At 47.9% G+C, this 11,322-nt stretch overlaps 1 protein-coding gene across 1 annotated transcript; it reads left to right on the forward strand.

The window, feature by feature from the left end:
• The first annotated feature begins 6,201 nt into the window (after window positions 1-6,201).
• LOC131259298 (ATP-binding cassette sub-family G member 8) lies at window positions 6,202-11,322 on the forward strand. The gene is made up of 7 exons (XM_058260758.1): window positions 6,202-6,374; window positions 8,475-8,840; window positions 8,909-10,120; window positions 10,182-10,325; window positions 10,394-10,653; window positions 10,737-11,029; window positions 11,092-11,322. The coding sequence occupies exons 1-7, from the start codon at window positions 6,202-6,204 to the stop codon at window positions 11,320-11,322; spliced, it is 2,679 nt and encodes an 892-aa protein (XP_058116741.1).

Below are 11,322 nucleotides of genomic sequence, written 5' to 3' on the forward strand. Positions count from 1 at the left end.
TCCGGCTCAATCATCATCGCGAAAATGATCGACCACAGACCGCAACACGTCCGAGGCCCCGGTCCCGGCGTGTCACTTGATCGTATGCGGTATGCCGAAAGGATCGCTACTGATTAGCATGATTACTGTTTTGCCGCGTCGGGCATGCTTTCGCAACGGCGAGATACATATTTAAATGACCCGGAGATCAAATTTCTAATGTCGGTTTTCTGCGGCACGTACGAAAATCCAAGCTGACGTGGTGCGTGGTTGAGCTTAATTAGAGACCAATTTCCACCGCCACGCGTTACATGATTTTCATACGAAAAAGCGATAGTTTTCACATTCGAAATTGTCTTTAAGACCTAATCTTAGAAGGCAACAAAAATTGACTTAATTTGTTTAGTTAATTTACCAATTAATGACATGGATTAGAGAAGCGGAATATAAAACTTAGCTCCTCAAAAATAAAGAGAAATTAAACATTTAATTTTTCTAAGCAGTAAACTGTTTGTGATAAAGTGCCAGCGAAGCAATTGTTTGCAGTAAAAAGAAACAACATATTCAAAACATTTGATATCGATGCAAAAATGAAAAACTCTTATAAATAGTTAGTCCCTCTTAAGCTCTCCACAACCTGAACGCAGGTAAATAGGCATATTCCGAATCTAATTCGCACCCTGAACGAGCAAACCGAACCAACGTCCGGACGATTTTCCGTTGAGGGGAAAACTAGTGCACATACACCAGGGCGGGGAAGGAAAGAGATGCAAAGCCTTGTCCGGTGTAAACGGGCCCGGGAATTATGTTTCACGTACGCATCGATTTGCACCGGACGGCGGAAAGAGGTTGGCAAGCCGGTCAAATCGGCAACATCGTGCATCCCAGACCCTGGTTTATGCATCGTCCTCGGATGATGCGAACATGGACGGTATACCGATGCTTCGCAAGATGACCGTTCGTCTCGGGCCGTTTCCTTAAGACGGCGGCTGCGCCGTCCGCTCGGACGGAAGGCAGGGGAACCATCATAAACCGGTATGCTGCCAAACCGGTGCCCGCTCGGACCCTCCGGTTCCCTCCGTCCTGGCCGTCCGGCAATTAGAGCGTTCAGGGGGTTTCAGAAGAGACCGGGCCTGTCTCGGAAACATCGCGCGAGCCGGACTGTAGGTCGGTAGGAAGTCGGGCAAAAAGTGTGTTACGTTCGAAGAATGGACGAAACGTGTTTGTTTATTTTATTTTAGATATTTTCTTCTGCCTCTTCTACGCGCCGTAGGTTTCTTCCTCTATTTACCTACCAGTACCGGTCCGGCGAGTGACGACCGGACCTTGATCGGGAACGTCTGCAATCGGGACACAAAAATTACCACATGATGCTTCCACCACGACGAGCATCACTGGACATTGGACGGAGCAGAAGTTGTTTTTAGCTTATCATGACCAGGGTCTTGTAACGTTCGAGACAGTTATCTTTTGAAAATGGAACAGAGTTTTGTGAGACGCCAAATAAATTACACATGTTGCTTATTCGATGTGATACAGATTAGGAGTATTTAAAGAATTGTTAAACGATTAATATGAAACGATTTTTAAAAGAATGACCTACATAAAAAAAAATTGTGAAGGCCATAAAATAATGCAACTTAGCAACGGAGATCGGCAATGTTTATCTTTCCGCTCAACAACTCGTCGATCGTAAACCGTTCAAACGCCGCCAAACGTCGAACGTCGGAGCCGGGCCGGGGTGGGTAAAACAATAGCAAAACTTTCCCAGCTAATTATTCCTCGATCTACCCGCTCTCCATCGAACCCTTCCGCCCACCCGGCACAGCTTCCGCACCGTTGGGTTTATGATGATGAATCGTGAAAGTGAGGTTAACTGAGTGGGTTTGAATAAAAAACTAACCGGGAGAAAAAAATCGCCTCACAGAAACCATGCTCTCCGTAAGGCAGACCGTAGGCAAAATCGAAAGCGTTAGAGCAGGGATGTCAAACATGGGGCCCGCGGGCCACATGCGGCCCGCAAGAACATTGGGTGCGGCCCGCGACCCCTTTGAAACAATACATCGAAAGTTTGGATCCTTGAGTATTGGCTTTCCTTTCAATAGCAAAATATTTAATGTAAATCGTATCACGAACTGCGAATTGCAAGTGAACTGAACGATTGTCAATTTAAACAATTTCAATAAGAAAGTGATATGCAACATTGATCCACATCACGCCGACATATAGCGGTTGACAACAGCAAAGGTTTTACGCAGATTTTTCTAAACAAGTGGAGAAATAGTGTTTATAGAAAACAAACGTAATGAACTACAAGACCATTCCAAACAAAATAACATATGTGGAGCAATAAGTTAGCTATTGTAATTATATACCTTTACTTTTCTAAAATCTTTACCGAAATACACAATAGTGTTGAACTGCAACATATGTTTCAATAAACTTGATTTGAATTCGTTAAAATTTGGAAAACGATTGAGCGACAAACCCTCTCTTTTACTCAAAATTAGTAGATTTTATAAGAAGTAATTTAATATGAAAAAATGTGAAAATGTAAAACATGATTGTCTGTTAAGATAAAACCACATTGATAAGAACATATTTTTATCAATCCAATCAATTATATGGTTTGGCCCGCGAACCTATTTTGGGAGGAAATGCGGCCCGCGAGGAGAAACGAGTTTGACATCACTGCGTTAGAGCCTACCTGCTTCTTAAGTTGTTGCAAAGGGAATCGGCGCCTAGGGCATATTCGCCGTTGGAACTACTTGGGGATTTTTTTGCTCTGCTTCGCCAAATGCAAACGAACCTAATTAAGCGTTCGTCGGTCGATTGAGTTTTCCCTTCTTCGTGCACTTCGCCGGGAAAGTTTCGGAAGGAAGTTCTGCACCGAGGCAGAACATATTGAGACAACCGTGTGGGTGAAGAGTTCGTGATGCAGTTTATGTAACTTCTTTACCGTTTAAAGGGAAGGTTTTTTTTCCTGTTGGGGTCTTCCTCAGATATGATTGTTTTCCACCCGGTGCATAGAGCGGTCCGGCAACCGGGGGGAAAAGTAACGTTACACCTTCGACACACAGCCTTAAGCTGCAGCTGGTTTCTGCTAACCGACGACGGAATGGTGGATGCAAATGAGAGAATGGGAGTAGAGAAAAACAAGCTGCCGTTCTACGGCATTCTCGAAGCTGTTAAAGGGCAGGGATTCGATAAAAAAGAGAAAATAGTGTTAATGAAAAAACACGTTGTCTTCTTTCGGAAAAGCAGGGAGTTCTAGGCTGAAAACTCCTTCCTCCATTCGTCCCTTCCCGAGGGGTTCGCGTATCAGTGGTCCCCTGAGGCAGGGAAATGCTTTCTTCTGATTGTAACGGAATTTTGTCCCCAGTCCGCATATGTGTTTGTGTGCTTGTGCGTGCACTAACTGTACGTGATAAAGTGAGTAAATTGTGGCATTCCGAGGAACGGAACATCCCCGCACAAGGCCAAGGGATGCATGGAGAGTGTGTGTGTGTGTGTGTGTGTGTGTGTGTGTGCGTGTGTGTGTTTGTGTGTGAACCACAACCACCTGCAACCTGAAGATGCCCCACGAAGCTACGGTCACGCAATGGCCGTAATTTCTTCATCCGAACGGCACGGATGATAACGGACACTTCAAAAACGCGTCCCGCTGCTGCATCACACCCCGCCGGCGCACCAGACCAGCATGACTAACCGCGGTGGATGTGCCGGCGGAAACTCCCAGCCGTGACATGCTTCGAAGAAATGGCTTGCATGACGCTGACCGTTTACTCTCCGCTTGGTGGTGTTTTGAGAAGACGGTGGAGGATGCGAAAAGAATCACTGTTGCCGGAAATGCAATCGGCAGAAGTCATGTCGTGCATTTATTTTGCGCTTGAGGGGAGGAAAAGAAAAAGAGACCCATGGGAAGGGTAAGAAATGAGCAAACTTTGTGGCTAAAATCTGTCATCTTTGCATGACCAGTAAATTTAAATTAGCATCGCTGAGCTCATGTTTACCTTAGTCAGCATCCTTCAAAACGGAAACTGGTTAAAATTTTGCCAAATCATGAGCAACACTTTGATGCAAACATCAACTTGGAAAAACATCTCTTTGGGATTCACCACTTCAAAGCTCAAGCTGCCTTTTCCTTTTAAGTGAGGTAACAATAAATTTGTGTTTATGTTCAATCTATTTAATGCCTTTTGTCAACAACCTAATCAACTATTTCGTTGATAATTTAATTGACTTATTCTATGCACTCTATTATACAACAGTAATAAAATCATCGCTATATTCATAAATTTATTTTTTAACAAGACAAGTGTCTTTGTTTCGCCTTTGTGGCATGATGTTCAAAACTACGTATTGTTTTTTTCAGTTTTCCTAAGCAAAACCTTTCAACACGTCTCCAATATAATCACTACCATCATGGCCAAAACCCTTCTCTTCAGCGCACTGGCAAAGTCACTAGCGACAGCCGGTGATTAAATCTGCGCGGTGCTCGTCTAAGTCTGCGCCAGAAGTGGCCAAACCGGGTGGTGGCACAAGCGCTTGCACAAAGAATGTCCGCACGGGAGTAGGTGAAAGTTGATCGACATCAATAGCGATCGTGAAGAAAGTGATGGGCGTCGATGTTGTGCCCGCGATTAATGGTTGCCTGTCAAACAAGCCGGCCCCAAGCAGGAAAGAAACAGTAAGGTGTATCATGCAACATGACAACAACGCCGGGCTATTGTTTGTGGCGGGATTGTATCTGCTGCATACGTGGTGATGCATGCTGTTATGCGCTACCGTTGGCACTTCCTATCGCACTTTGAACAGTCTACTCCCTATTGTCCTACCTTACCCAGGACGAGGTTTCGTTTCAGACCGCAGCCAGGTGACGCTATTGCTGACGGATTTTGCCAAATGCATCCAACTACAACGAAATCTTTCGCTCGCGCAGTTGTTTGTTGTCGGTGAAATTATTGTTTGACTTTCTGCTGCTGCAAACTCGGCTTCAATTCTTTGGCAGTGAGTCCATCAGCGAAGGAAAACCGAAACTCCTCGTTCGTCCACGATTGGCACGATAACGGTCGTGGTTGCGCAACGTGTGCTCCAAATGACCAAAGACGGGTTCGTTTTCCAGTCGGTGAGCAGTGAAAACACGTGCCCAGCCGGCAAGCTGTGTGCTATAATGCTTTTATTTTTCGTATAACTTTACTCCCTCGGCCACGTTGGCTATGATTTATTGATAAGCAATTGTGGAAATCAAAAGTGATGGAGTTAAAAGCTTTCCGAAGGTGGCCCAAGAGGCTAAAACTTGGTACAAAAAGTGACCTCCTTAGGTTGAGAGGATAAGATATACGTTTTAAGCCAAAGCTTCGATCGTCGTTGCCTAGGGAAATCGTGATGGTGTTGATGATGATGATGAAATCAACCGTATGGAATGTCCATCAACTCGCTGACTAATGGATTGCTACTTATAATAATCCATTCCGCCGACGCGTTGTGACGTAGCCTTTCGTGCGACAGAAGAAATATATAACCAAGCTTCCACCCGGTGATCGACCGATCGTAGTCGCTCCGTTTATCTTACGGAACACACCAGGTAGGCCAGAAGAAAAACATAAAAACCGGAACCGGAGATGAAGCCCTTGCAAATGGTAAAAAGTTTTCAGTCTATCGAGATTGAGAAACAAAACCGTCAGCGTCGATTTGAAAGATTGATTATGCGACATTTCCTGTAAGGCTAAGAAATGGGAGAACAACACCGTTGTTCAATTTTGATTCTGGTGTGAGGAAGGAAATGGGCAAAATTACATTTATTTTCAAGAAAGGAATTACTTCTTCAACTCAATAATCTTTTTAAACATACATTTAAGAAGGGGTAACGGGATTAAACCAATTTTCTACGTCATATTTTTAAGTAGGAAAAATAAAGATCTGCATTGAACGTCAACGGCCAGAACCATGAACATAAAAATAAAATTCGCCAACAGTGCAATTTCCTTCTAATAACAATCATTACCCCGAACCGGGAATGGAGGTTTTTAAAATTATATTCGGCTTTCCCTTCCCTTTCATCGTCAATAGTTTCTCTATTCTTCGCGCTAAAGAGCGATGAAATCGAAACGCGTCCCTAGGCGCTGCCAACGCAGCTCTAATGTACGAATTTTCCCTAATTACATGAGGTTTTCTTGCTTTTCCCGCTCCATCCCCTAGGCCTCTCCCGTCCTGCATGGTATGGAACTGCGCAAAATGAGCACCGCCAAGCAGCAGCAGCAGCATCAGCAGCAGCAGCAACACCAGCTTCAGCAGCAGCAACGCGAAGATCGGCGGTACTCCGTGCCGCACGGGATGCACGGAACACTTCCACCCGGGGCCACCGACGATCTGCACGCCTGGTCCATCTATCGGTAAGATTAGGTTTTTTTGGGTGCAATTGCTTTTCCAAACGATCAAGTGGGAAATTTGCGCCGGGAAATCGTTGAGGAAGCATGAGAACGGATAAAACGCTGGCCAATTTGATTTGTATGCTTACTCCTCGGATACACTCGAAGAAAAGTTCTCGCCCACTTAGGTAAATGTAAAAAAAAGTAAAAAACATTCAGAAAGAAAGCATTTCGGTGAAACCCTACGGGGGTTTTATTGCCTAAGCCACCCATTATCGGTCGAATGAAGCGGGAAAACGTTTTTTCAGAATGCCCAAACGAACGGACCGGTGCGTAAAACGGTTCAGCTCGCTGCCTTCTTATTCACAGTTCCTCCCCCCCCTCCCGCTACGCCAAACCGAGAGGAAAAGCTTCCCTTCTTTGGTATCGATGTGGTAAGACGGATCCGGATCGATTCGTGAGGTGGTTTGATTGTGACCTGATTTCGACGCGTTCGCTCGATTTGATCGACTTTTAGAAGCATCTCGTCAGCGATCGACCGATAGAAGGGTTGTTGGAATCGATCTATTGAGGTTTACTTACAAGTTGAAAAAAGCATAAACCCAATCTAATATTACCCAATCAGGGTTGGTCTGAGGTGCGAGCTGAGCAAAAACAAACCGCTCGCTACTTGGCTCGTTTGGGTGGAGCCACTTTTTGTGTTTGTGTTTCAATTCGGATGACAATTTTTCTCATGAGACGTCGATGGGTTTTGATCGACACTGCCCTAAAAGCGATTACCGAACGGTATTACACGATCGGCAACTATAATGACGACTTGTGGCCGTCGATCGCATTGCGTCAACTTTTAAGGCTGGCGGGAAGGTTCCCATTTGGCAACGGAACGGATACTCTCCCCGTACGATCTAATGCAGGGGTCGGCAAAGTGCGGCCCGCGGGCCAAATCCGGCCAAAATTTTAGTGCTTCATACAAAAAACCCATCCCAATTTTTATCGGATTTGCCAGGTTTGTTTTCTTCCCAAAAATGAAGATGAAAATTGTTTAACGAGGTGTTCCAGTTATATGTTTATCGATAACATTTTAAATACTTTATCTTTTTCCACTTTTTATATAACTTTTGCCATTTAGAAAGTTCTTCTCTCCATAACAAAGGGGTTGTAAACATTAAAGCATCGTTTAAAGCATCCGGCCCGCGCCTTCGGTTTCTCTTAAATCATCTGGCTCTTTTTGGAAAACGTGTGCCGATCCCTGATCTAATGCTTGCGTTCCACCGCCCAATCGATTGTCTCCGCCCACGATCGTAACCTTGGCGTAAAATGTATACATATAAGACAACGACCGTTGCAAAGGCCCGCTGATCAAGCAATTCCGCCGAATCGAGACACAAAACACTGGGAAAGCATTTCCGTCGCGTCAAAGACCGTGCGTCTAGCGGCGACACAGGCGTCTAGAATCTGCACCCGCTCGGCCTGGGGGGAAAGGGTATGTCATTCACTTCGGTGACCTTCGGCGGGCCTTCCAAACGCCCTCCGATTTGCAGCAATGTGGGCCACAAGGTAGGCTACGGCGGCCTACAGCCCAAGAGACCCGCCGCGTGACACTTTACGCCGGCGAAGGTTTTACAGCGTTGTGCAACGCCAGTGGCGATGCCATTGGAATGCAAAGTGCAATTAGCCACGATGTGTTGTGGTGTGTCCAAATTGTTTGTAGCGTAGCGTTTTATTGGTTTTACGCTTGGCAAAGGGTTTCGTTTTTACTGCTCTGCTAGGTAGTAGGCTGTGGTAAAAGTGGTTAGACCACGCTAAAGGGACGGGTTCTCGCTTTTGTGGAGCATGACCTAAACATGGGCAGCGTTTGGTTTATGGTGGTGTAATTTAACAATTCAACTGTCTAAAAACACCATAAAGGGAACTCTTTGTTAGGATCTTACATATTGAATTTATCCGATACTTTATGGGGGTGGTATCGTTTGATTTAAATACTTTATAGTCACCTTCCTGGTAGCTTTCAATCATGCTCAGAGCAGTGTTGACATATCCCTACAATTACTTTCGATTTATAGCATACTGACATACCATTAATAGAAGGTCCACTCACGAACACTCCCCAACTCCCAATTGCAGCCAGAACCTAAACTCGGACTTTGCCGACTCGGCCCTCGGATCGTCGGATAAATCGCCCAAACCGTACGGCTCTCAGTATCACCAGCGGGACACGGCGATCCTGAACCATCCACGCTACGGCCCGAAGCAGAACCCGATCAACTCGAACATGTACACCTACCTCAAGTTTGGCCTACCACGGGTCTTCCCACCGAACGGTGGCCAACCGATGGCAAACGGACGACCCGGGCGCAACTCTTCCAAGGCAAACGGGCGCGGCAGAGTGAACCGGGGCTACCGGGACAGCACCGGTCCCGGCCCTGGCTCTTCCGGCTACGACAGTAGCGATAACGAAACGAATCGGGGTCGAGTGCCAGCTAATCTAAGGTGAGTTGGAAGGATGTCTTGTAGGTCGCTTTTGCTAATATGAATCGGTGTCTTTTCTCACCCTCCAGGAAGTATCGTAGTGAATCCGACTTTCGTGCGATCGGGGCGACCAATTCGCGGCCAAGCTCCCGTGCCCAGGGTATCCCACTGGCTGCGCTAAAGCAAGCCAACAGCCGCGCAAGTATAGCCGGAACGCATGTGTACAATCCGTACGCCACCAACTTGCGGCATCACAACCTGCGCTCCCAGAGCGAAGCTGATCTGCTGGCCGAGTGGGACTACGATGATTCGCCGACGTACGGCGAGACGCGACTGTATCCGGAGGACATCTATGCCACCCAAAGCCGGCGGCACTCGCTGGCCGGTCTGGTGTATCCCAACATTCAGGTGCACTGTCTGGACGTGCTGCCCGGATTGCGCGGCGTTTCGTTGCAGGCGAAGGCTGGAGATCTGTTCGCCATCATGGCCACCTCGCAGCGTGAGGGTACGGCGCTGGTGGAGGCGTTGGCCGGCGTGCGGCAACGCATGGGTGGCGAGATCCTGGTCAACGGTCAGCAGGTGAACCGGCGTATCCTGCGCCAGCTTTGTGGTTACGTCCCGGCACTCGATTCGGCACCACTCGATCCGCGTATGAGCGTCCAGAGTACGCTGTCGTTCGCAGCGGCCCTGCGAGGACCGTACGATCGTAGCGATCTGAAGGAACGCATCGACATCCTGGTGGAGGACCTCGGGCTGACGGCAGTTCGTTCGGCCAACGTGTCCCGGCTGACGCACTCGGAAAAGCAAAGACTGAACGTGGCCTGCCAGCTGCTGACGCAGGCGTCCATACTGCTGCTCGACCAGACCACGATCAATATGGACATCTTCGACACGTTCTTCCTGGTCGAGTATCTGCGCCAGTGGTGCAGTGCTGGTCGGATCGTTGTGATGACACTGCAGCCACCGACCTTCGAGATCCTCTCGATGTGTTCCGGAGTGCTGCTGCTGTCCGGAGGTCGCACCGTTTACTCGGGCAGCCGGGCCGACCTGCCGCGCCATATGGGCCAGCTCGGATATCCTTGTCCACCGTTCAAGAACCCTGCCGACTACTACCTAGATCTGGTAACACTCGACGATCTGTCGGCAGCGGCCCTGCTCGAGTCGTCCGCTCGCATCGAGTCCCTTGCCAACTCGTGGGACCACGTCAACGCCGAACCCCCACTGGCCGCTCCCGTCGCTAACTTACCCGAGCCAACCAAGAGCGCCGGCTTCTTTGGTCAAATAAACGCCCTGGGCAAGAGGTAAGTCTCAGGCAGCGATTACCAACCTACTTCCGGATGCTAACATCCAGTATTCTTTCAGATACATGTCCTACAAGCAGCCCGGTTCTCTGCTCACCTGGATCAGCCGGTTGATTCTTGCCGCAATTCTATCCCTTTTCATCGGATGTATCTTCTGGGACGTTCCTGCGTCAGATCCACAGCTGAATCTGAACGATCGCCTGGGGTAAGGCAGTAACTCCAGCACAAGAGCACGGACAGACTGCATCTAATCCAATGTTCTATAATTATTAGCTATCACCATTGCATGATGATGGTCGCACTGTGGCCACTGTTGCTGCTTCAGATACGCGACGTCCAGGAGGACCGTCGCCACGCGGAGAAAGACCTAAAGCTGGGACTCTACGGTAGATTTCTATACATCATCATCCAGGGCACGCTGAGCGTCATGCCTAGTTTGTGCATATGGTTGGCATACCTACTACCCGCCCACAGCATGGCGGGTTTGTACTCCTACACAACCAACAACGACACCGGCATCTATCTGTATATGGGTAAGATCGAGAGACTTCCTTACACAAGTGTTCCAAAACACCCAACATACCTAATGTTCTTGACGCTTTTCGTTCACCAATAGGCTACATGCTGCTCTACCTTATGGCCATACAGACACTGGTGTTATTCATATCCCATCTGATTCCATGTGGAATAACGGCTTCGATTGTCACCACCCTGGTCCTTCTGCTTATGGCGTCCGTCGGTGGGTTCGCCGTTCATGTCGCGAACGTTCCCGAGTACCTTCGATGGATGGAGCTGCTAACTCCCCAGAAATGGCTCACTCCGCTGCTCACCGAAAGCGAGTACAGCCTCGAAACGTTGCAGAGTATCAGTAGCCAACGGCAGTGTCCAAACAAGGTGAGACATAAAGCGGTTACAGTTGAAACCGATATTATAAACATTCTATTTGTGTCTCCCCGTAGCTTCATCATCAGGATATCATCATCACGACACAGTGCCACCCACCGAACGGTACCTTCGTCCTGGCTGATCATCAGCTGCTTCCGCGTGACCACGTCCTAGACGCAACCGACATGTACGCCTCCACCGTTCTTGGGCTCTTGCTCACCTGCATAGTGTTCTTCGCCCTGACCATGTTTGTCTTCCTGCTCAACTGCCAGTCGCTGCTGCGGAAGAAGAGCGTACGCCACGGCAAGCATGGGTAG

This window comes from Anopheles coustani, chromosome 3, assembly GCF_943734705.1.
Source record: "Anopheles coustani chromosome 3, idAnoCousDA_361_x.2, whole genome shotgun sequence".
Lineage (NCBI taxonomy): Eukaryota > Metazoa > Arthropoda > Insecta > Diptera > Culicidae > Anopheles > Anopheles coustani.